The 27,729-nt window shown below is 43.2% G+C and overlaps 1 protein-coding gene across 1 annotated transcript in view; it reads right to left on the reverse strand.

Moving 5' to 3' along the window:
• LOC145395800 (ionotropic receptor 93a-like) overlaps positions 1 to 20,938 on the reverse strand; it is a 42,786-nt gene extending 21,848 nt beyond the window's left edge. Inside the window, exons 1-6 of the mRNA XM_080269337.1 lie at positions 20,900 to 20,938; positions 9,474 to 9,590; positions 8,889 to 9,121; positions 3,246 to 3,374; positions 2,469 to 2,640; positions 637 to 713 (exon numbers count right to left, since the gene is read on the reverse strand). Of these exons, the coding sequence (XP_080125463.1) occupies positions 637 to 713; positions 2,469 to 2,640; positions 3,246 to 3,374; positions 8,889 to 9,121; positions 9,474 to 9,590; positions 20,900 to 20,938 (767 nt within the window). The remainder of the gene's footprint in view (positions 1 to 636; positions 714 to 2,468; positions 2,641 to 3,245; positions 3,375 to 8,888; positions 9,122 to 9,473; positions 9,591 to 20,899) is intronic.
• Between the last annotated feature and the right edge of the window lie 6,791 nt (positions 20,939 to 27,729).

Genomic DNA, 27,729 nt, shown 5'->3' on the forward strand with positions numbered 1-27,729 from the left:
ATCATCTTCCCATTCATCTATCCTTCCCAGTTCTGTTTATTATGTTGGGAAAACGAAAATAACCAAGAATTAAGCGCAAGTAATATATTTTTACCGTAGATGAATGTATAGTCCTTCTTGGACGCACTGTCAGACCTATAACATGTTGGTACTGACATTTTTTTCGTCGGCTGAAATGAGATTCTTTTTAAAAGATGAGATAACCGAGCCAGTTTCTAACCCCTTCATTATCAGATGGACTTTCTTAGGTTTACTAATGTTGCATAGTAACATAATTGAACCAAAAGGATTGTCATTATTGTGAACAAGCAAATGAAGGTAACATGTGCAGAATTCAATTCCACATTTGTAGGCAGCCAAGTGGAAGAATGCTCTTGACTTCTGTGCACTGACAGATTCATTTTCTAGTTACTCCACTTTAGCAAGTAAAACAAAATTCAAAAATTATTTTCCTCATCACTTACGTTATCTATAATTGATAAGGCATTAGGCAGTTTCAAATTAGATAGGCTATCTCTATCTTTTGACAATGTATAGCTTTTCTTTGCTGCATAGAAGTATCTGCAGTTAAATCGGATTATCAGTAAAAATAGTGAACACTGCAGTGCAAAGGTTAACCTTTGCTCACAATCTCACCTCTCTAGTTCTTGTGGAATAACACCATATACCACTGTTGCGATGAATGATTTCCGACTCTGCACCTGATCTGTTACCTGCAAGGAAATATAACATTACAATAAAGAAATGAAAGCCCCAGTTGATATTTTTCTTTCTCGTGTTATTTTTACCATAAGCTCTTTCAAGAAAATGTTTCGAACTAAAAGTTATGATGTAGCATTCCGTAAATCTTATCAAGAAGCCCTTCCTAATTTGAAAGAAACAGATCATTTTAGTACATAATAAAGTACGAGCCAAAGGCTCCAAGTATATTAATGTATTGTTCTTCCTAGGAAGAACTAAAAAAAATCGTCATGTTTATTTCGAGATGTCTGGATTGGACATAAAGTTTAGAAGTTTAGAGACCATAGACAGTGTGAAATACAGAATGATGATAGTTCCTGATTTGATCATTTGTATACATGAGGACTGAGAACACCTGCTAACCCTTGCAAGAAAGAGCTGGACAGGAAAGGGGACTAGGCTTCACTGCTTGGCGGATGCTATATGGCTTCCCTTACTGGGAAGGGACAGAGGCATTCACTTCAGGAGAATAATGATCTTTGAAATGTCAGTAAATTATGGCAGGATATGAAATGCTTCAGTGAAGTGTGAGAAACATGATGCCACAAAGAAGCAAGGGGATGTCGGGAAGTTATTTCTTTACCTCCACTGTGTTTTGAATACGAGAGAGAGAGAGAGAGAGAGAGAGAGAGAGAGAGAGAGAGAGAGAGAGAGAGAGAGAGAGACAGACAGACAGACAGAGACAGAGAGACAGACAGACAGACAGACAGACAGACAGACAGACAGACAGACAGACAGACAGCGAGAGAACTCCTTACAGAGTCAAAATTATCCCTTGGACAAAGCCAGCAAACTGTCCAGGGATAATGGACGATCTAAAGCAATTTTCTTTTCATTTTCTAGTTTTACCAGTCACGGAATAAACAGTCAGAATGAAACATAAATTATTGCTTTCGGTACCAAACTTTTTGATAAGAAATATAATAACATCCTGTAAATAATAAATTTAATAACATCCTGTAAATAATGAGATATATATCAAAACAGAGATAGAGTCGAAAGAAACCCATCGGTGCATATCAAATCAAGAAAATACGACGTCACTCACAAACAGCGGTGAACTATGGTTGAAATTATCTATGGGTACATACGGAGGGTTCATAAAAGACACCTAATAGGATATCCCTGGGGTTTATCATGCAGTTTTAGGTGGCACTGACGAGACCGATGCCAGCGACAGTTTGAACTGTACGTTTCACTGATCGACATCGATCATCACTGAGGGCAGTGGAAAGGTTAAAGTGCTGTTTCAGTATGATTACACATTTCATCTAGGATGATACTGTAGAACACTGATATGCTGGAGCTGAGTCGAGTTTGTTTGAATAACACCTTAAACAAGATGACATGTTATTTGAAATTAGGTTTCTGGCAGTAGCAACCAAAATGAGATCAAATCCAAACCCTTGCAGTGAATACTTTCTGAACATTGATTTTGTGGAAAACAGTAGCCTACAGTTTCTGTAGAGATCGCATTTTAATCGCTAACATGTCACATAAGAAAGTGAGTGGGCTACTATATATTGCAAAACGATGCTGATACAATGCAGTTTCTGTAGAGATCGCATTTTAAATAATAGATAACATATCACATAAGAAAGTGAGTGGGCTACTAAATATTGCAAAACGATGCTGATAATACACTCAGATGTAATACTGAAATTAATAACAACAGCAACAGATAGTAACGGCAAAAGTTTTAATGCAGACAAGTATGTAGTTCTCACCTCATTCCAACTGCGTGATGGAAGGACACGGAAAGTAAAATTCAGGGCCTGGCCAACCACAACCAGCTGGTTGTAGTCAGTGCCTGAGTACCTGGTGGTGTTGCCCTCCATGGACTCTTGCCAGTAGGGTTCATATGGTAACGCTGTCACGTTTATCGTCGCGCCATAGAAACTGCCAAAAATAATGTAGTATTCTGAACGAACGGAAGTTCCAGTACAATATTAGGTGGAAGTGACTTTTATTCAGCCTATGATAATCATGTAGGAAAAAAGGCTATTGTGTATTATTCAAAGCAAGTCTACAGAAGGTACTCCATGAAAAATTTTGATCATTATTACTGGATTACTAAATTATTTTCATTTAATTAATTGTTTCTTGGCTCGATGTTCTCTTTGATTACATTGTCTATAACATGTATACTGTCAGCTACAAATTATACCTGCTTTACACTAATCTGCACTAGATTTTCAACCTTTCACAACATATTTCACATACCTCAGATGCAGAAAAATTCAAAGCTATGGCTCTACTTCATTCCCATAACACTTTCTCATGACTAGCACCATATTCTAGTGTTAATCTCTTGTTAAACCCATTCAAGATGAAGAGATGACAGTTTTAATCCAGATTAGAATGAAATGGGTATAGCCCAGTCTATACCCGTGAGTAATCTGGATACATTACTTATATTTTTCCAGTTTTGTAATACCCAGTAATTTCAACAGAGTACATTAGATACTTCAGTTATGAAATGGCCAGTAATCTGTACACATTACTTGGTGTATTTCTCCGGGAAAAGGGTGGGAAGTGTGAGATAGCGTAGACCTGATGTGGGGGTCCAGGAAGCCACTTGCAGCACCCGGGCACCGTCAGGACTGTACGGCAAGTGAACCAACATGCTGTACCTGCACAATACGTTTATAGTTTTCAGGCAGAATAAATTATCTTTATTCCCTAGACATTACAAGGGTGTAATTTATCATTTCCTTTAGCTAATGAAGAGACAGTTTCGTGTAGTCTTTGGAAATTATATCTAATCAAGGCTATAATATAAACCCTTCGTTAAGAAGTACAACTAACCTCTCAATCTGAAAATTGTCTCCCGAGTGAAATTTTATGGCGGTAGCAAGAATGAACGAAATATATATATATATATATATATATTTATATATATATATATATATATATATATATATATATATATATGAAGTTAATTCCACTTATTGTGTGTTCATCACATAGGGCCATCTTGTCGATGCCTTGAATGTTTTCTAGAAATAAATCATGTCTAGTTAATTGCTTCCTATGTGAGCCATTGGTTCTATATACTCGTCACTGTTTTTCTCTCGCCGAAACAAAGTCGTAAGCAGGGTTTCTCACGGGATAAAGACCACTTACTCTACTCTTTTCACTTTAACTTGACCTAATATTATCACCTCTCCATCTGGAATGCTAAGCTGTAACTAGATATCAGCACAATGATATGGTGCTAGTCATGAAAATTTTCAATGAAAGGATGTATAACCACAAAATTTTTATTCTGCAACTTAGCTGTGTGAAATAAAAAGCAAAAGTAAAAAAAAAATATGGGACAAGTTATAATGAAGGAGAAAATGAGATAACAGACGGACAAGTAATAATATCATTGTTCATTGTTCTCGCTTCAGTCCAACAAAGCTTTGAACTATCAACTCAGCACTGGACACAAGGCTTTTATTCAGTGTGGAACTCTGGCTACGATTTCCTTTTACTTATTGGGAAATTAGAGGGTTGGCAGATACTGCTGCTGAAAAGTATGTGTATATTAGCCACCTACTGTGGATATTACAGCGTCTTATATTTATTTATTTATTTATTTATTTTTTTTTGGGGGGGAGGGATTCCTACAACAGCTTGATGATTTTATTCAACTTTGGAGAGTAAACATGACGGAATGGTATCCTGTTGAAGTCGGTGAATTATACGTGTGGCAAGCTGTGACCGTACTGATGGCACACATAACAAAGGTATGCCATACAGGACTATTGGATCATGGACGACCTCACAGCCACGCCAGTCTTTGGGATGTACATGGCACATTACACAGTACTTTGCCATATTATGGTTCCTGGACTTTTCCCCCAACGTGGGACCCTTACCCAATGACAGGGTGTGGAAAATTCACCCAATTCTGAGCATGCTAAAAGGTTCTTCCATTTTTTTTCGCCTTTCCATAGAGCTGTGGCGGTTGAGTTGCATGAATTGTTCTGGGGTTGACTGGCATTTATCAAATACACATCGTCCAACGTCACCGCTTATGCATCACAGTCTTTGTTGCTTGTGACTGCAAGACCGGATATATGCTGGGCTTTGTCGTTATCGCCCATGTAGCGAGACGATAATGTAACCGCCTGCGTTTCCTCTTCTATAATGTAACTGCCAAGTTTCTTCTTGAAGATGGGACAGGAACCAGCGGTACTGTCAAGCCAAGTAGGAAGCACTACCCAGTTTTCCCTGCCAGGACCGAGAATGGTGCTTTACTCATCGAGAAATGTGATAACATGTCGGTCATCCACTGGCATGACAAGTGGGATGTGCTGCAGGTGGTACAAGAAGGTGTTCCTACACCTTTCTGCTATCACTGTTGTGAATGCATTCACACTGTTCAGACATGTTGTTGGCATAACTAGTGCACCAAGGACACAGTGCTGCAGTAATGCCTGACAGGGTTACTCAGGCAGACCTACGTGTCACCGCATGGTGAACATGGGCACCTGGAGGTTAAAAATTGTACAGGCAGTGCCATGTCTTCCTGAACTGTCAGTGACGACAGCAGGTTAACAAGGAAATGCTCTGCCAGTGCAGCGAGTTTGGGGTGGCCACAAACAAAACACCTCCACGTCGCCCTGTCCCTCGCCATTTCACTGCCCTGCTCCCAGCTCAACCCCCCCCCCCTCTCATATACCTCTCCACTCCATCCCTCCATCTCATCCTCGGCCTCCCCCTCCCTCTTCCCCCCTCCACCTCACTCACATACACTCTCTTCGTCAGTATTTCACCCTCCATCCTCTCCACATGGCCAAACTACCTCAGTGTATTCCTCCTAACGCTTCTCATCATATCCACATCCACACCACAACGCTCCTTTATATCCTCATTCGTCAGCCTGTCTCTCCATGTGACTCCACAGGCTCCTCTTAAATAACTCATTTCCACTACTCTCACTCTTGGTAATACAGTGCAATATACATGCAAATTGGATTTGCTGTGACAGTAAACTAGTAATTACCTTGTGCTATTCCTCTAGTGCACTAAGAAATTACCCTAGCAAGTGATTTTACCACAGAAGAATTAGAATATAAGGAAATGTATTGGTGTGAGGAAATGATCTCAGGGTATGGTGGATGAACTCGTAATACAAGTGCCAGAAATACAGAAATTATTTTCAGGTTAAAGTGCAAGTGGACTTGCATTACAAGTGCAAATAATATGTGCTACGGTATTATAGTGTAATATTAGTGCAAACTGGTTTTGTTGTGATACTTTTTATTTATTTCTGCACATTCGCAACCTTTCTTTTAATTTTATCTCTGCTGAACGCCACCTCGCTTCCTCTAAACCTCACTCTTTGCTCAGTACTGAGACTCAGCTGTCTAAGGCGACTTAAAGCAAACCCTTCTCTGTATCCTCTTACTTTCTCTATACTCACTTCAAAACAAAAAGTGGCTGTTGTGTATATGTACATAATAACATATCGTGCACCCATGTTCCTGTCCTTCAGTCTTCTGAATTCTCTAGTCTCTAGCTTCGGCTATCCTACCATTCTCTTGACTATGTATATATGTGCCGTTTCTTATCTGCTGCTTATGCTGCTGATGAAAAATTCTTTGACAGTTTTATTTCTAAGATGGAACATCCTGTCAGTTTCTTCTTTCCCTGAAGTCTCCTTTCTAGGTGATTTCCGTGTTCACCCCCACATTTGGCTCTCCTCTCCTATCACTGATCCACCTACAAGGCTACATCTTTTCCATCCTTAATGACCAAGAGAAGCTTGGACAGCACCTGACCTATATTGCTAACAGTCTTGTGGAGAGTCCCAATACACCTGACCAATCCCTTGCACCTAATCCTTCTGCTTATGCTGTTAATGTTATCTTTCCATTGGGCTCCTCTGACTGCAATCTTATTACCTTAACTGTCCTGGTATCTCAGTAAGGCCTGTGAACCATCCTAATAAGCGGCAACTTTGGCATTTTGAAGCTGCTGATTGGGAGGACCTCAGACAGTACATATTATTTTCCCTGAAATAATTATTGTTTCAGTGGCCGAGAATCATCTGAGTGTGCTTCACGCATTACAGAGGTTATTGTCTCAGGTATGGAAACATACATTTTTCTCTTTTATCCTGTGACTAATGAAAAAAAGAAATTAATTACGCTTGTTCAAAATACTGTCCACATTAAGGAGAGGGCCTTCAAAAGGTACTGGAGCCAACCATCCCTGAATCTTATCTGTTTTACATTTCTGGCTGGAATCGTGTTAAGTCCGTCCATCACTCTGCTAAATATATCAGTCGTACTAACTCAAATTCCTCCTGCTCCTTCCGATGCTTGCCAAAAACCTTTCAAACAACTTTATTTCGTTATCCTTTCCTCCTGTTTTCCACTCCGACTATTCTGCAACTGTTTCTTCTACTGATAAAGAAGAACTCTCTGCTCAGAATTTCTCCTTTATTTCCACCTTAGACGATTCTGGTGCTGCTCCTATATCACTTCCTCCCTCTTACATCCTCATGGCTGACATTAAAATTTCTTCAGTTGATGTGTTTTCAGCCATCACTGGCGTTAATGCTGAGAAGGCATATGGGCCTGATGGGGTGCTGATGAGGTCCCTTCAGTTGTCCTCAAGTGCTGTTCTTTGGTGCTTACATCCTGCCTAGGTAAACTCTGTAGCCAATGTCTGTCAACTTGAACATTTCCTTCTTGCTGGAATTATGCTGTTATCGAAGGTTGATCATTTTCAGCCTTCGAACTGTCTTCCTATCTTTTTAATGCAAGGAAGAAGCAACCCTCCAAGAAAAAATAAACACAAGATAAGAGAGCTAAATTCAAGACTGTTCCTTTTGAGGTCCCTGGACACACTGCGTTTGAAAGACTGGAGATCATAGGCAACAGGAAATACAGACACAGGGAGAGAGTTCCAGAGGTGACCTGTTGCATAAATGAAAGACTGGGAGTAATGGTTAAATCTTGCATTAGAGGGTTGGACAGAAATGAGATGAGAGTTTGTTGGTGTAACTAACGACTCACCCCCGTACGAAAACATCCTTCCGTGACTCACCAAATTATGGGGATGTTTACAATTGAAAGATGAAGGAGAGATGATTTATCTGGTCCTTAATTGAAAGTTCAGTATACTGTAATTATGCAGCCATGACTTTGAAAAAGCCTACTTTCAAGGAAAAAATGCATACACGAAGGGCTTGGCTTCTAAGACCCCCAAGATTCAGGGGTTAAGATTGAAGTGAACATAATACTTGGAAAACTACATTGTGAAGCTGTTGTTGATATGATAATGAACAGGAGTGATACCGGTGATAAGTGAAGCCCTGTTCGTTGGGGGGGGGGGGCTTGCGTAGATCTACACTTTCTGTAGATTAGAATGTTTAAGTGTTGAAGAAGGGTGGGTGTAATCCTAGATAGGTAATCTTTTTTTTTGTTACATACTAGGTAACGTGGGGTCTGACGGACCCCACGGAAAAATAATAAAAAAAAATACTTCCGTTTGAGATATTTCAAAATGCTTCAATATACAAATAATTCAACCCCTTATCTTTAAATAGGGCCAGAAAAAAAAAAGTTTAATTGAAAATATATATATTTTTTTTAAGTTTATACAAAAATGATTAAATTTTAGGTATGCAAATTTTAAAATTAAATCTTGCAAAATTGAAAACTAATATCATGATTCCTTGGGTGGCCTGCAGTAGACCGATGTTGGAACCTTCTGTATACAAAAGGAGAAAGACAGCAAATTAAAATAAAAAAGTCACAAGAGGGCTCAACTGAGGTTACATTATAGGTAATCTGGGGTCTAACATACCCCAATGGCTCTATAGAGCAAAATCAGAGCCAGATACAGCTCTGACCCCATCATCCCCATGAAGAGCATCACTAGGCAGGAAGGTAATGAGACGGACAGATCTGTAGACCTTATGCTCATATTTTTAAAAATCAAATTTCGGGGACTGGGGTTTCTGAGACCCCACATTAGTATAAGATTAGCAAAGGATTTAATTAATTTTATTTTTATGGCAAATAAAAAAAAAAGTAATCATACGCCACTTTCAAAAACATGGCATCCTAAAAAAAAAACACACACACACACACAAATTAGAATTTTGGCATTAGAGGTACGTTCTTCATTGCTGAATAACTTACCGTTTGTCAGATGCTGAGGTTTCATCATTTACAACCAAGGTGTTCATCATGGAAAATGTCCAGTGGGAAATGAGTAGAGCCTCGAGGTTGTACCTGGGCAGGCGAGTGACCACCAGGAGCCTCGTCGACCACACCAGGAGGCGGCCATTGAGGGACCAATTGGCGAAGTCAATGAGGAAGGCTGGATCGTCACTCACCACCACCACCATCATGCACCACGACACCTTCCGCAGCTGTTGACGTCACCATGGTACAAGTTAACTGTACGAACTACCCGCCTGAACAGTAATGTGAGATTGACCAACCCACCTCAGCTTTAATGTGAGAATAACCTACCCACCTCATCAGTGCAGTGAGAGTGACCCACCCACCTATACACTAATGTGAAAGTGACCTATATGCCTCACCAGTAATATGAGAATAAGCTACCCACCTCATCAGTAATGCGAGAGTGAACTACCCACCTAAGCAGTAATGTGAGAGTGGCTAACCCACCTCAGTAGTAATGAGAGAATACCTGACTGCCTCAAGAGTTATGTGAGAGTGACCTCCCCACCTGAGCAATTGAATGTAAGAGTGACCTACCCGACAAGCCTGCCTGACCACCGGGGAGAGCTGTGCCCGCGTCACGTTAGTGTCCTGGCCATCCACACCCACCTCGAACACACCCACACCTCGTGCCGCCGCAACATCACCAATGCTCTAATAAAAAACAGTATACGAGTATAATTGTGCAGAGTAAATTAGGTTTCATAGGGTTAAGATGCCGGCAAGGAAGGTGTATTATTACTTTAAGATTTCTTCTTAGTTATCTATCTGTCTATAGCCAGCTGTCTCAATCCCGCAAGGGAAGGCAACAAACAAATCAGTTCCATTTCGCTCTGTTCCCGGCCATTTTGCTGACTTCCCTCAGCTCTAACCTCCTCTCTCATATACCTCTCCACTCCATCTATCCATCTCATTCTTGGTCTCCCCCTCCCTCTTCCCGTCCTCCACCTCACTCACATACACTCTCCTTGTGAGGCTCTTGTTCCCCATCCTCTCCACATGGCCAAACCACCTCCATGCATTTCTCCTAACGCTTTTTATCACATCCATATCCACACCACAATGTTCCTCCACTTCCTTATTTGTCAGTCTGTCATTCCATGTAACTCCACATGCTCCTCTCAAGTAACTCATTTCCGCTGCTCTCACTCTTGACTTATGCCCTTCCAACATGGTTCAAGCTTCACTTCCATGCGTTAGAGTTGGTATAAAAATCCTACAGTGCAAAGGCTTTTTTATCTCCATGTTCACTTCCCTATTCCATATCACTGCTTTCTAAGAATCAGGGACATTCATTACCTGTGGTACTTTTTCATGTGCTTCATCCTCCAAATTTCCATCCTTACTCATCACGCTACCCAAGTACTTAAATAAACTCACATTTTCCATTTCCTCATCATCCAGCTTCACTGTGCATTCAGTGACTTCTTTTCTCTCGAAGACCACAGCTTTACTCTGCCCTGGATTCACCTTTAGATTCCGTTTCTTACACATTCTCCCAAACTCAGTCTCCAAGCTTTGTAATACCCCTTCGTCGGAATTTAACAGTACAGTATTATCTCCAGACAATAGAACAGGAAGTTTCCAAACGTTGCCCTCTCTCATTAGGACCTCTCTAACATCCGCTGCCCAACATTGTATTTCTTTTATACTCCATCCATATACAAATTGAACTACCATTGAGGCATGATGAGTCTTTGTTCAATCCAACATTCAATCAGAAAAATATACTCAGTTCACCATTCACACGTACTGCAACCTTAGCGCCCTCATACATACTCCTCAAGGCATTCAGCAGCTTCCCACTTACAGTACTCCATATATTCTTAGTATTTTCCACATTCCTAGTCCATCCACTCGCCATATGTTTTCTCCATTTCGATGGACGGCATGTACAAATTCTTTCCCTTTTTAGAAACTTTTCCACTGAAGATTTGACGAATGTCTGATTTACACAACCACATCTCTTCCTAAAACCTCCCTTTCTTCTCCATCTCATTCCTCTGTTGTTTCCCTAATTCTTTCAATGAGAATCCCACCACATTTGTGACTTATTACTAGTTGGTGTCGATTTCTTTATCCAAGTCAACAGTTCACTAAAATATCAAACTCTCCAAAATGGTTTGATAGCGGCTGTGCCGGAGCAACGGCCCAAGAGTCATTAGCATGTAATTCTTACTTAAAATAAAAAACATTTGAATCATTTTCTCAGTTTAAAATTGCTAGAAACTATGCAAAGGCTGTGGTAAACCTTGCCAAATCAAACTTTCTTGAAAATCAAGCATCAAAACTACTTAACAACCCCAATGACAGTGGAATAATTTGGTCAACTCTCAATTCTTTCAATAATAACTTTAAGACATCATCCATTCCCTCGCTAAAATCTTCAGATGGTAACATTACAAATGACCCGCGTGGGAAAGCAGATATGTTTGCCAGTGCAGTACATTTGCAAGAAATTCTACCATAGAGGAAGTCAGCTAGAATGTCCCAGTACTAAAACTCGACTCTCCTGAAATTGTTCCACTTAAAATTAAGACAAGACACTTGAAATCCATCCTAGACAATTTACCTACCAACAAAGCTCCAGGACCAGACGGAATTCCTCCAATTGTTCAGAAAAAGTGTTCCCCAGTACTTGCCTCTTCTAGCTAAATTATTCAGACTATGCATACGTACTTCTTCATTCCCTAATTCATGGAAAGAAGCCAACATCCACCCAATTCCAGAGAATGGAAGTTCCTCTGACCCCTCTGATTGCAGATCAATAGCTGTCCCATCTTCTCTTAGTAAAGCATGTGAAATTTTAATTAATAAGCACATAGTTAAACATCTTGAATCCAACAACTTAATTCGTGATAGACAATATGGTTTTTGCCACGAAAGATCCACCATTGACACACTCAATCTTCTGACTCATACCATTCATCAGTCAATCGACCAACACGGAGAAACTCATGCAGTGGCCTTTAATATTTCTAAAGCTTTCGCCAGAGTATGGCACCGTTCCCTGTTGTCCGAACTCCCTTACCATGGACTAACATCTTTTGTTCCTCTGCTTTCCTCATATCTCAGCGACAGAGAAATAAGAGTAAAAGTAGATGATGTATATTCCAATTTCCACTCAATGCTGGCGTGCCACAGGGATCAGTTCTGGCACCAACCCTGTTGCTGGTTCATATTAACGATCTATTGTCTGTCACCCACAATCCCATCCATTCATAAGCAGATGACTCAACACTTCATAGTTCATTCACACTCAGACACCTATTTGTGAAGTCTACTATCTCTAACTCTCAACGCAGTACAACCATCTTTATAAATAAAGACTTATCTACGATCAATGAATGAGGACAGAACAACCTTGTCTCATTTAATGCTAGTAAAGCTAAGTATATACAATTCACTAATAGACAGATATTGCTAGATTCGTCTATTACCTTCAATGCTACTAATATTCCCATCTCCAAAAGTATTGAAGTTCTTGGTGTCTCGCTTAACAGTGTCCTCAGCTGGACCTCTCATGTCGGATCACTTGCCAAAACCGCCTCAAAGAAACTTTGATTATTGTACAGAGTCTGTAGCTTCTTCACTGATGAGCAGTTAGCTATAATTTATAAGAGTCATGTGCACTCTCAGCTTGAATATTGCACACCCTTGTGGAGTGGATGTGGAGAGGTTGCATTAAAGCACCTAGACAAAATTCACAACAGAGCTGCTGGAATTGTTAATGACCCGGCTATTATGAATAGGCTGTTATCCCTACAAGTAACAAGTGTTGCCTCTCTTGCATTATTTTACAGGTATTTTTGTGGCAGGTGCTCAGGCAAAGTTACGTCCATTGTGCCACCTCTCCATGGCTTCCCTCGTGCTACATGGGCATCTGGCAGCGCTCATGACTGGAACGTCACTCAGCCATATTGTAGAACTTCTGCTTATCAGAATTCTTTTATCCTCCAAACTGCATCTCTCTGGAACTCGCTTCTCCAGAGTTGTTTCCCTCCAAACATCAACCAACAGTAGTTCAAGTCTAACTGTTACAGATATTTTATGAATGGAGGACACCAGTAATCTGGTTTATGGATTATTTTTTTTAACTTATTTGTTTTTCCTTCCTCTGTTTTGTTATTTAGAAATATATATATAATTTTCCTGTTACACCTAGAAGAAAAATGTCACTATGATTACCACACACTTGTTTTTTCCCATTTTCCTTTATACAGGGGAATAATTATTCCTGACTTCCAATCCTCTGGGACTCTGCTTTCCTACCACGCCAATCTGCACATCTTCCATATGCACTTCACTAATATCTCTTCCCCATGCTTTAGCATTTCACCACACACTTCATCAATTCCTGGGGTTTCCCCATTTTGACTTTCTTCATTGCTTCCACCACTTCCATCCTACTGATCACTTCGTCCTTTACCTCCCTCCTCGTCCCAGCTACTCCCCAGCCACTTATAGTCACACCAGTTTCAATCCCTGTGTTTAACAATGCCATAAAGTGTTCTCTCAATCTGTTCTTTCTTTCTCCCTTCACTAATTGCAAGCAGTCATTTTTATCTTCCACTGCCCTACTTTCTTCTTTAGCACATTGTCTCTCTTTACCTCCTGCCTAATTATCAAGGTATTTATTACAATACAGTAATCTCTTTGATAAAAGAAAAAAAACTGTTTTCTATGTATTATTGACTACTAAAGGAAACTTTCAGTGTTAAAGCTTGGTTCTAGCTGTGAGACCATCGGATTGGTAAAGAACTAAGATATCAAAGTATGGATCTCATCCAGTACTGGAGCCTAATTTAACATCCATTAACTTATTCTTTCGTATTACCTTTATTATGGTGCTATTTGCAACTAGGTTGTCCGTGAGCAGCATTGGAAAACAACTGCCTTGTAGCCAAGTTTCCAACACTGATCCAATCATCGGTACCGATTCCCACAGACGATCTCTAGAATCTGTAATGAAATAATGACTCTCTCTCTCTCTCTCTCTCTCTCTCTCTCTCTCTCTCTCTTTCTATATATATATATATATATATATATATATATACACACACAAACACACACACACACACATATATATATATATATATATATATATATATATATATATATATATATATATATATATATATATATATATGTTGTTACGGAGCAGAGAAAGATAATGTACACTTTAAGTGAGAATACTAAAAATCACTACTGTCCCGTAAAGTTCCAGGCTCAAAACAAAAGAATTAGGTAAAATTACAAGTTAAAGTTTAATATTCAAACTAACAACAAAACATTCAGGACTCATAAGGATAATGTAATGGCAAAAAACAGGTTAAATATATGGTTAACTGCAATAGCCTCTATTAACACGAAATTAGCATGAGTAAATTTATCTAAGTCAGCCCTGATAAAATGAGAAACACACTGCATAATGCTCAGTTAACGCAAGATATATTATTACAGATACAAAATATTAATACCACTGGCTGACAATATGAATCACAAAATCTTATACTAGGCCTACGAATCAACACCTTATGCTATACAGTACAAGAACAAAATGTAATAACACTTATACTCAAATTACACAGCTGCTAGATGGTTGGAGACTTTCTGAGCACTCACAAAAATAATAACAACTGTACAGGGGAGGACAGAGATGTGAACAAAATGAGGAGTAGATCTAAGTGGCAATTAATGTAGAGACCGAGCTCATTCCATAGGGGTCGGCAGAGCTTGATACAACTTATAAGAATGATGCGTAAATGAAGCCAGAGGGGACAAAGAGTTGACACTCCTGCTCTGAACAACAGAAAGAACGACCTATTCTACTACAAGGGAGGAGGGGGGGAGTGAGGTAGAACACGCTCGTGATCAAACATGCAGCATACTGTACGTTAGAATTACACAAAGGATTATGAAATCATAGGCTATGTAACACCTCCCCACAAAGAAAAAGAAATTTACAAAGGAAATTTCTTATTACTCTAAAACAATCTGTCTAAAGTCTAGATAAGCAATCTGCAATAACATTTTCTTTCCCCTTGACATGTTGTATGTCTAATGAATACTCCTGAAGAAGTAGACTCCATCTTGTCAATCTCTGATTTTTATCTTTAAACTTACTAAGGAATTTCAGTGGGTTATGATCGGTATAAATGACTATGGGGTCAAAACCAGAACACAAATAAAATGAAAAATGCTGTAAACCCAAAATCAAGGCCAAAAGCTCTTTCTCAATAGTTGAGTAGTTCTTTTGAGGTGGAGTGAACTTCTTACTTTAATAAGATACAGGATATTCAATACCCTGATCATCCTCTTGCAGCAAAACAGCCCCAGCTCCTGTTTCACTTGCGTCAACAGCCATCTTAAAAGGCTTAGCAAAATTTGGAGTAGCGAGCACTGGCTTTAAGTTTGCTGAAAGAGGATTCACAGTCATCGGTCCAGACAAATTTAACTCCCTTTTTCAGTAGGTCTGTAAGTGGTGATACAAGAATTGAAAAGTTAAGAACAAATCTCCTGTAATAACCTACCATTCCCAAAAATCTTTGTAGCTCTTTCCTACTTTTAGGTCTGGGAAGATCACTTATAACCTGAACCTTAGCTCCTGATGGTGCAACATGTCCATCACCAATTACGTACCCAAGGTACTGAACTTTAGCTTGACCAAACTCACACTTTGATAAATTAGCTACAAGATTAGCCTGAACCAAACGCTCAAGAAATTTACTGACATGGCATAGGTGATCTTTCCAGTTGTCACTGAAGATTAATACATCATCAATATAAACAACACACCCTGCCAAACCCTCTGTTACAACATTCATGAGCTTCTGAAATGTGGCTGGTGCATTCTTCATACCATATGGCATTACAGAACATGCAAAAGTCTTTCCTAGTGTTACAAAACATGAGATCTCCCTAGCACGTTCAGTCATAGGTACTTGCCAGTATCCCTTTAACAAATCAAACTTACTTATGTACCTAGCCTTTCCGATCTTGTCTGTGCAATCTTCCACGCGAGGGAGAGGGTAAGTGTCTGTTTTGGTTATCTGATTAACACGTCTGTAGTCGATGCAAAGCCGCTGTGACCCACCTGGCTTAGGGATTAGAGTGACAGGAGAACTCCACTCGCTCTGACAGGGCTCAATGATCTTGTGGTCCAACAGGTAGCCAAGCTCCTTCTGGATGAGAGGAACTTTCACTGGGTTCACACGGTAAGGAGGCAGTTTAATTGGCTTTGCGTCTCCAACATCGACATCATGCATCAACACAGTGGTTCTTCCTGGAGTGGCACGGAACACTTGCGGGTACTCCTGCAGTAATGCCGAAAACTCCTGCCTTTCCTCGGGAGCTAGATGAGAAAGCTTAGTCTGGAGATCATTCATGATATCAGGATTCTTCCCCAAACTATCACTCAGGCTCATGCTGCATGGGAGAACTTCGCTTGCAGACTCGGGTGGAACACCTACAGTGCAGACTGGGTTATTTTCGTCCTGCCTGTGATACAACTTTAGCATGTTGATGTGACAAAGTTGCTTGTTCTTTCTACGATCTGGTGTGGCGATGACATGGTTGACATGACTGAGTTTCTTCTCCACGAAATAAGGGCCACTAAACTTGGCTTGAAGAGGTTGCCCATGCACCGGTAGCAGAATCAAAACCTGATCTCCTGGCTGAAAGTGGCATAACCTGGACTTCTTATCATACCAAGTCTTCATCTTCTCCTGAGCAGCTCCTAAATTCTCTCTCGCCAGCTGTAAACCAGTGGACACCCGTTCTTTGAACTTCATCACATACTCCAGCAGGCTGATGTCATCTTCCTCCGACAGCCAGCATTCCTTGAGTAACTTAAGGGGTCCTCTTACTTCATGGCCAAATAGTAGTTCAAAAGGTGAGAAGCCCAGTGATTCATTTGGAGATTCTCTTGCAGCAAATACAACGAATAGAAGACCTTTATCCCAGTCTTTCTGATGTTCCAAACAGTATTTCTTGAGCATCGATTTGAGTGTCTGATGATATCTCTCCAACGCTCCTTGGGTCTGGGGATGGTAAGCTGAAGACGTGATCTGGGTGATGCCCAACTCTTTCAGAGACTGCTTGAAAACATTTGACATGAAATTACTTCCCCGGTATGACTGTACCTCCTTGGGTAGACCAAACTTTGTGAAGAACCCTAGCATTTCCTTAACCACGTTCTTTGCTGAGATATTCCTAAGTGGAATGGCTTCAGGATAACGAATAGCCATATCAATCAGGGTCAACACATAAGAAAATCCTGAAGAAGTCTTAGGAAGAGGGCCCACAATATCCACCAACACACGGGTGAATGGCGCCTCAAAAGGAGGAATGGGAACTAGAGGTGCAACCTTTTCGGTCTGATAGCACTTCCCCACAACTTGACAGGTGTGACAAGACTTACAATACCAGGAAACATCCCTGAAGATACCTGGCCAGTAGAAGTGTTTCAAAATGCGTGCCACAGTCTTCCTCACTCCAAGGTGTCCTGCCAAACTGGAATCATGAGCCACTCTAATGATATCCTGCCTACAAACACGAGGGATGACAACTTGATGTACAACCTCCCATTCACAGTCGGCTGATGCTGTTGGGGGTCTCCACTTCCTCATAAGTACTCCTGACTTTATATAATAACAAGTAGAAGCACCAGCTGACTCTTCCTCACTGCAAGCAGAGTTAGCTAGACCTTTCAACTCAGGATCAGCAACCTGCGACTCAACCAACTCTTGACGAGACAAATTATCAACACTACGGGGTACTGCCTCATCTGGTGAGTGGTCCAAATTAGCAAGAAAAGTGTCAGCTAGGATAAGATCATCATAATCATTATCCTCTAAGTCACCAGTAACTTCAAACTTAGCCCTAGTGACAGCACATGCAGAGAACACATCAGGGACATCACAATCCTAGGCCGCAGCCACTGGCTCACTAGACAACTGAGGAGCTGGACACACTTGACTTCCACCAATATCATTTCCAAGTAAGAAACTTACACCTGACATTGGGAGTGTCTCAACCAACCCAACCATAACGGAACCATTAACAAAACCAGACTCGAAATTCACTCTGCACAGAGGGACAGAGAAGTAATTATTCCCTACACCTTGTAAGATTACAGTTTCATCAGAGGAATTAACATTAGAGCCTAGAACACCGGTCAGCATAAGGGATTGGCAAGCACCTGTATCAAGATATATTTTAACTGATTTCCTGTCATTACTGTCCAGAGGACTGACAAAACCATCGGACAGGAAATTAGCACATGAACTCTTGAGAGTGTCACCCACGTTCCTGCTCAAAAGAGGAGCTCCATCATGAGAATTTAATTTACCCCTCAAAGCAGGTTCAGTTAACTCAGTTAAAGAATTCTGGGAACTCTCAAGGGTGGACACTAGACCAATTGACTGAATATTTAAAGACTCCTTTTTGTTCACAACACGCTGTCTCCTGAAACATTTCTCCGTAGTATGACCAAGCTTACTACAATAAGTACATTTACTTTTCTGAAATCTAGAGGTGAAGCTGGTATTTACTTCCTGAGAAACATCATCTTTATTCTCTTTCCTGTTACCTGTACTCTGAGTAGAGGCAACGTACTTACTCTCAGCTTTCCTTTTTTCTCTAGAATATCTCTTGTGAGTGAGAACATATTCATCAGCTAAAACTGCAGCATCAGACAAATTATCTATTCTTCTCTCATCAAGATATAGGCTTACATCATTATTAATACACCTTTTGAAGTCCTCCAGCAAAATCATCTGCTTAAATTTACCAAAATCAGAATCCACATTCTTAGAATTTAACCACTGCTCTAACAGATCTTCTTTGATTTTTGGATACTCAACATGGGATTGCTTATCTTGCTTATAAGTTGTCCTAAATTTTACTCTATAGGCTTCAGGAACAAGCTCATAGGCCTTAAGAATCAAGCTCTTAACTAAATCATAATTATCATATTGATCCTGAGGCAAAGATGCATAAGTTACTTGAGCTTTACCGGTGAGAACAGTTTGAAGGAGTACTGGCCAATACTTTTTGGGCCAATTAAAACCTGTAGCTACCCTCTCAAACAACTGAAAATACTTTGTTAAATCAGATTAATTAAAAGGAGGGACAAGTTTAACATTTTTAGCCACATCAAAATCATCAGAGCTAGATGATCCAGTTCCACCTTGTTTCATGCGATACTCATGGTCTGCCTGAATCCTAGCTAGTTCAATTTGTGCCCGAGCCTGTGCTCCCTGAATACGAGCATTTGCCTGAAATTCAGCCTCCTTGGTACGAGCCTCCTGCAGGGCTAGCTGTAATTTAGCTAATTCAATCTGCGTTTGCTCATTTGCAGGAGTTACATTAAACAAGCTTTCATTAATCATGTCAACAATTTGATCTTTATAATGATGAGAGCGAACAGCAATTCCCAATTGTTGAACAACAAGCTTAAGTTCATTCTGTTCTGTTTTCTACATCACACACTGTTTGCACATTTGACAAAAAATCTTTGGCTTCATCAAGCGTAGTAATAGTAGACATCATGAATAAATCACAATCACAAAACATCAAGCAATATCCTTATGATAATATCCTGAATATCCTGATAAGAGGTCGCCAAATTTATGTTACGGAACAGAGAAAGATAATGTACACTTTAAGTGAGAATACTAAAAATCACTACTGTCCCGTAAAGTTCCAGGTTCAAAACAAAAGAGTTAGGTAAAATTACAAGTTAAAGTTTAATGTTCAAACTAACAACAAAACATTCAGGACTCATAAGGATAATGTAATCAAAAAACAGGTTAAATATATGGTTAACTGCAATAGCCTCTATTAACACGAAATTAGCATGAGTAAATTTATCTAAGTCAGCCCTGATAAAATGAGAAAACACTGGATAATGCTCAGTTAACGCAAGATATATTATTACAGATACAACCTATTATTACCACTGGCTGACAATATGAATCACAAAATCTTTACTAGGCCTACGAATCAACACCTTATGCTATACAGTACAAGAACAAAATGTAATAACACTTATACTCAAATTACACAGCTGCTAGATGGTTGGAGACTTCCTGAGCACTCACAAAAATAATAACAACTGTACAGGGGAGGACAGAGATGTGAACAAAATGAGGAGTAGATCTAAGTGGCAATTAATGTAGAGACTGAGCTCATTATATAGGGGCCGGCAGAGCTTGATACAACTTATAAGAAGGACGCGCAAATGAAGCCAGAGGGGACAAAGAGTTGACCCTCCTGCTCTGAACAACAGAAAGAACGACCTACTCTACTACAAGGGAGGAGGGGGGGAGTGAGGTAGAACACGCTCGTGATCAAATATGCAGCATACTGTACGTTAGATTTACACAAAGGATGATGAAATCATAGGCTATGTAACAATATATATATATATATATATATATATATATATATATATATACAAACATATCTACATCTTGGCCAAACCAGCCTTCATTAGGATCTGGGTGGGTATTGTCCAGGCACAGTTCCAGGTGGCACTATGATAACAGCCACTGAGTGTATCAGGGAACATATGGCACCTGTATGACCTTCTGCTGTTTCCCCCTACAGCACCGCAGTTACGACCACTGTACATACCGGGAAAGTGACAGCCACTGTACGCCCTTCTGCTGCAGCCACACCTGGAGTTAGCCGTGGCGTGACAGCCACTGTATGCACGCCAGCTGGTGAGTTAAGGAGAGGTGGAAGGGTGGCGATGGCCACTGTATGCACCAGGGAGGGAACAGCCACTGTATGTCCCTCATCCACTTCCTCCTCCTACGGGAGTAGCGTCACGGTAATGGCCACTGTACATACCGGGGAGGGAACGGCCTCTGTACGTCCCTCAGCTACTTCCCGTTGGGCAGGCAGACCCACAGAGATGGCCATTGTATGCACCGGGGAGGGAACGGCCACTGTACATCCTCAACTGCCTCTGCCTCCTTCGGGAGCAGCACCATGGTAACGGCCACTGTACGTACAGGGGAAAGAACGGCCACTGTACGTCCTTCTGCTGCTACCCTTAGGGTCTGTGGAACCGCGGTGACGGCCACTTTACGCGCTGGGGAGGAGACTGCCACTGTATGCCCTTCATCCACAGCCCTTAAGGTCCTCCCATCGAAGGAGGTCCCTTGTGTGGCCCACTCTCCATCCGGAGTCCATCCTGGACGCCCTTCTGTCTCTCCCTCCATGTGTGATTTCCCAGAGGAGCTGCCGTTTGAGGAGTGGTGGCAGGGTCTGGTAGCTGAGAAGGGGATCCACGCCCTTCAGCCTGCCCCTGGACGATGCCCGGCCCTGACGGACCTCCCAGGGACGAGATGCTGCAGCCAACCCCTAATGGTGCCCAGGTCTAAAGGTGATCACAGTCCCTGTCTACCCAGGGACATTCCCCAGACCCCAGGGTGGAATCGCCCTGACCCCTCTCACCACCGGCCCTCCGCCCCGAGTAAGAAGTGGCAGGTCCGGCTCCTGATGCTGTTTGGCCCTAGCCCTGAGGGCCACTTACCAGGTCGAGGCCCCACCAGGTCAGGGCCTCCCTGCACCCCCGACCAGAAATGCGCCCAGGCAGTGATGCCCCCAGTAGCAGTCCTGTGCCTGCTACAGGCGGCACACCTGCTCGCCTACCTCCGACACCCGGCCGCCACCTTGATTGAGCCCAGACTTCAGCAACCCAAAAAGACGCTAGAGTGTAATCTCAGTGTCAAGAACTACAATTGACAGTGCCCATTCAGACTCAAAGTTGTGATACAATGACAACTGGTAGTGAATGTAGCCAAGAACTGTGAGACTCTATCATACAGTACGAGTACCATAACTGTATGAGGAGAGGACTGTATGGACTGTAACTGTAACCTCTGTGTGTTAGTAATTTAAGGTGATTGCCCTTGTATGTGTAGTGGCTTATTCATACAATCACTCAAAGTCTGTCATTGTACCTATGTCTTGTCCTGTATACTATCATGTGTATATTGTAAGGAAGTGGAATTAAGGCAATACATGTGTAAAGGTAGCCTGCCGAGTTTTTATGCCCTATTCCTCTATTAAGGTGTTCTAGTTCCAGTCTCGAAAGAGGATCCCATTCAGTAGCTGGTGTCTTTAGAACGAAAAGTCAATCTAAAAACACGCAGCATAACACTGGTGGCCAGTGGTGGTTCTCAACCCGATCAGAACACACTGGAACTAAAACAGGGAAGTCTAGCACAATGGCAGCCAAACCCCACATCCGATTGGCAAAATTCAACCCTGAGCATTATGACATTGATGTATACCTGGCTATGGTAAAAGCCATACTAGTCATAGGCTTTGAAAGCGACCGAGAGAAGACTGCCGTTACGCTGTTCCACCTGGGCAAAGCAGTATCAAGTATAGCTGCTAAAATTGCTCCAGAATTGAAATGGGAACAATTTGCACAAATAGTGAAGCAAGCAATCACGCCATCCCTGGACAAAGTTGTAGCCCTGTCACAACCAGACACCCTCACATACGATGGAAGCTTGGGCGACACACTCGTCCAGGCCAGGTGGCTCGTCACTGCCACCTACCCAGAAGCTGACACAGCCACCCAGGAACAGCATATATTCAACACCCTGTTAAGGATACTCCTGAGCACAATCAGGGAACATTTTACGATATATGACCCTTAGGAAGACCTCGACCAGGACATGCAGCTCGTACGGCACCTTCTTGCTGGTCGCCTTACACCCCCACTGATAAATGCAATCAGCAAGTTCCTGAACTGCAGGACGATGCAACAGAAATCACGGACACCTCCACCCCAACCCAACCCGGAGCTGACACCTATCATACCCAGGGCGCACCCTTCCAAGAAATGCCCCAACACCAGGGAAAACTCAAATTTATATTAATAAATCCTTGGGAGTTCAACGCCTGCAGTTGCAGCTGCCCCCTACATGACATCCATGAACAGCTGAAGGCTGCGCGATGCAGGGTGACTACACAGGGGCGCCAGAAGGTCTCATCTCTGGAAGATGACGGCCCCAGAGAGGATACTCTATCAATCACCTACACAGATCCTGGGGAAATGGAGCCTGACGAGGAAAACACCATAAAAAAATGGATTTCTAGGTCTGGCCCCACACCTCCCCACATTGGCGGGGGCCACCTCACAGAAATACCAACCCCCAGTCTACGATAAGATGAGGCTGAATGGGGTCAAGGCGCAGCTTCTGGTCAACATGGGAGCAGCCAGATCCTGCTTATACGCCCATTTCTACTCCCGTCACACCTCTGCCTTTGGCCCACTTCTCCCCACCTCAGCCCACCTCATAGATGCAGGGGATGGCCCCCTGCCCATCCATGGGGAAACCCAGGCCCTACGGACCAATGCTCACCAAAAAAGTCCACCAAGCACCGGTTCATCATTTTTGACTCCACCTGCTGTGCCTATGATGGCTGCTTGGGGCTGGATCTCCTACAGAAACTTCACGCCGACATCGATTGCCACAAGTGGCGCCTCCAATTTCATCTAGCCCCCCCTACCCAGCCACTCTGCATGTGCACATCACCGCCCCCACCCTCCCCTACCCCGCCCATTACCACACCCCCCTTCTCCCCCCCCACCAGATCCTACTTTCCCTGCTACCATCGCTTCCACCCCAACACAAGGCTTGGCTGCAATTGAACAGGCCCAGTGGTACCTCTGTCCTGTTGTTAGGACTCCATATTATAATTACAAATCATAATAGAAAATGGATAAATAGATAGATAGACAGCTCCATGCAAGCCTGGGAAAGGGAAATGATCGTGCAAGTTAACTGAGGAAATGTTGACGATACATAGGAAGTAGCAAAGTCAGGGGATGATGTAGGTAGTGTGTCAGTGAGATAGCAGGCGAACAAAGCCTAGTGACATACACACATACTCACACACAGGTTTCTGGAACTTTCCAACCACAGTGTAACACACGTGTCACGACCCATGTTTCACCAGAATTTAGGAAGAAGAGCTCAGAAGGAGACAGGCCATAGAACCGGCAGGTAGTAGAGAGAAGGGCTTAGCAACATGGAAGGGAGAGAGAGTGAGAGAGCGAGACAGGGAGGTAGCTCGCGGGACTCTACTTAACTTCACTCGTGTGTGAGAGACTTTGTTAATATTTCCAAGACAAATAAAAATAGTCCCATACTATTCTTTACCTCTCCTGTCATTGCATGACAAATGGGAACGAAGATTTTCTACTTTCAAAGCTACTCAAGTATAACAACCGATCGTCCACAAGTTCAATATATATATAACTAATCTAAAAAACATCACTACAAGAAGCTACAAAGTCTTTTATGACACTGTTCTCCCCCAACCTACCACCAGGGGCCTTCTCCTCCTGCCTTTTGTCACCCAGTTTCCTTCCCCCCCACCTCCAAGCAGTATGAATCGCCAATTTCGCTGCCACCCCACTCACTCTTCCCCGAGGCCTAATAGTAGGGGACATGGAGGAAGCTGAGCCTTGCAACGTCCCCCTCTCCTCTCTCCCCCCACCCTACCTGCCCTACCTGAACATCTTTTGCTGCACCAAGCTACCAGCCTTCGACAACTCCTTCTGGACTTTCAGGACCTATTCTCGTCTAATTCGGCAGACATCGGGCACACTACATACCTCAATCACGAAATTCACACCACAGGACCACCCATCCAGCAACCGTCACGACAGAAAAACCCCAAGCAATGGGTGGAAGAAGACTGGCAGGTCCAGGACATGCTAGATGACAGTGTCATCTCCCCCTCCACCAGCCCCTTGTCCTCCCTCATCGTGCTTTTCAAGAAAAAGGATGGCAACATGCTGTTCTGTGTAAACTATCAAAAACTCAATGACGTAACCGCAAAGGACGCCACACCTTTACCCAGGATAGACGATTCTCTTGACTCTCTCCTCGTTCTTCACCCTTGACCTCCGGTTGGGGTATTGGCAAGTACCCGTTCACCCCGAGGACAGGGAGAAAACAGCCTTCTCCACCAGCAATGGCAAATATTATGAATTTAACGTTCTCCCCTTCAGACTCTGCAACGCCCCAGCCACATTCTCCTGCTTGATGGAGTCATTCCTCAGTGGTCTGACCTGGAAGATCTGCCTGGCATATCTAGATGATGTTATCGTCTTTAACCGAACATGGGTCGACCACCTCCAGCTCCTCAAACAGGTATTCACGTGCATAAGCCAGGCAGGACTCAAGGTCAAACCCTCCAAGTGCTTCCCAGCCAAAAGATCCGTTTCCTTCCTGGCCACATGATATCTGCTGAAGGCATCTCCCCCGACCCCAACAAACTCATGCTGTCGCCGACGTTCCCCTACCTAAATATGTCCACGATATGCATGCTTTCCTCAGACTGACCTCGTATTACCAGCGTTTTGTCAAGGGCTTCGCCGATATCGCCAAACCTCTCCACGACCAAACTAAGAAGGGCAAGCCTTTCATCTGGACCGAGGCCCAGATTTCTGCTTATAACACCCTGAAGACCAAACTCATCACCGCCCCCATCGTCGCCTTTCAATATTACACCTTATTTTTCTGACTGTACACCGACGTATCCCTGGTCGCCATCAGTGCCGTACTGGCTCAAGTGCAGGACGGGTGGGAACACATCATCGCCTGCGCTAGCCACACCCTCAACCAGGCCAAGAAAAACTACGCAACCATCAAACGCAAGTGCTTAGGCATCATATGGGCCTTGGATCATTTCTGGGCATACATCTCAGGCACCCATGTCACCATCATCACTGACCACCAATCCCTCCAATGGTTACGGCAATCCAACATCAATAACGCCAAATAAATCAGATGGAGGGAAACATTAGAAGAATTCAACATTGAAATCTACTGACCCGGAAAGCTGCACACCAATGCTAACGCTCTATCCTGCCTCCCCATTAACTCCATCTGCACCAGCCTCGACCACATATAACTGTTGCAAAGAAAACAATGCTCCACCCCCTGGATACCACCACAGACCTTTTCCAAACTATACCAGCATGGCAAACACCTGTTTACCCAGGACAGCCACATAGTACTGGACCCCAATGCCTCCCACGATGCCATGGTCCATCTCCACACCCATAATCGCATTCATCTTGGCACCAAAAAACTCCTTCAAATTTTTAATGACATTTATTGGACGCCCAGCCCCTCCTACCCGGCCAAGAAAGTTATTCAAACATGCCACGCCTGCTCCTTGGGGAAAGACATCACACGCACGCCTGGGCCTGCAGGGAAAATCACTGCACCCAAACCATGGCAGCTATTGTCAGTCAATGTAGTCGGTCCCTTACCACCTGAAGCAGGCTACAAATACATCATAACTTTCACCGATGTGTATTCCAAATTCCTCATCACCTGCCCCGCCAAAGCACAAAGCCGTGGCAGTAACCGATGCACTAGTCCACCATGTCTTCCCCTACTTTGGGATTCCCCAAGCCTTGCATTCAGATAATATCCCAGAATTCACCGGCAAAGTCTGGAGTGAGCTAGCCACCCTGTTCAGTTATCAAATCTCTCACTCCTTTCCATACTGGCCCAGATGAAAGGAGTATGTGAAGTGAGCCATCACACCCTCCTCAACCAGGTGCGGGTATGAATAATAGAAACTGGGAACGAAGAATGGGCCGCACATGTGAAAGTCATACAATGGGACATGAACACCTGCCCAAGAGACGACAGAGTCACCCCACATGAGCAAGTATTCGAGGAAGCTCCCCTCCTCCTGCCCCTCTGACACCACCTCCAGCTCCACTCCCCACCACCAGCAGCCGACCCCCTCCACCACCTCAAGAGGCGGCTACATCACCTGCAGCAAGAGCAAGACTTGCAACCAGACACCATCACCCACAACCCCTACAAACTGGGATATTTTGTGGTAGTGGCACGCCTCCAAATCCCTGACAAAGTCTTGCCCCGGTTCGAGGGGCCCTTTATCATAGTCAATGTACCCAACCACTACCAGGTCATCATCCAGCACCACGGCAACACCTGTATGTATCGCAGTCGACACATGCACCCCTTTGAGCCCACACCCAGCAACACTCCTCTACACCACGCACCCTCCACCTCTCATCACACCGCACCTCCTTCTCCTCCTTCTCAGAAAATGACCTCTGACTCAGACCACTACTACTTCACACCCTCCTCCCCCTCACCCTCCTCAACTCCCTTCCCCACCACCCTAGCACCTTATCCTCCACCCCCTCACCAGATCAGGATGCATCACAGACACCTTCACCAAACACATCCCCTACTGCCGCCTCGCAACCACCATCCCCCACACCTAAAAATACCCCAAGACCAACCCACACCAACAACAAAATGCCATAACAACCCTTCACTACACCTACACCGAAACAGAGACCTACCACTCCGGTGGAAACATCCAGCTGCACCGCACCGCACCTATGCATGCCACCCTGCACACCCAACACCCCCACCCACTCCCCACGCCCCACACCTCCGACTGGCCACCCACATGAAATAACACCCGCACCTCCCAACACCACCCATGCACCCTCATGCGCACACCACATCCCCCCCAATCACACCAACTATATAAACCGCCATCCCCCACACGTGCCTCCACCTCAGCCTACCAACAACCAAAACCAAGGCCCAACACCACCACGTGGCCCTGCCACCTCACCCCCCACACAAGTCCTCACTACCACCTCTCATGCCCACCGGCCAGATACGCGACTACGCCCTCACCCACACCCGCAACATCACCCCATGCACCAACAACTACACCCAACACCCCC

This window comes from Coenobita brevimanus, chromosome 33 (assembly GCF_032717465.1).
Source record: "Coenobita brevimanus isolate Jiangsu-jjx chromosome 33, ASM3271746v2, whole genome shotgun sequence".
NCBI classification, from domain to species: Eukaryota; Metazoa; Arthropoda; class Malacostraca; order Decapoda; family Coenobitidae; genus Coenobita; species Coenobita brevimanus.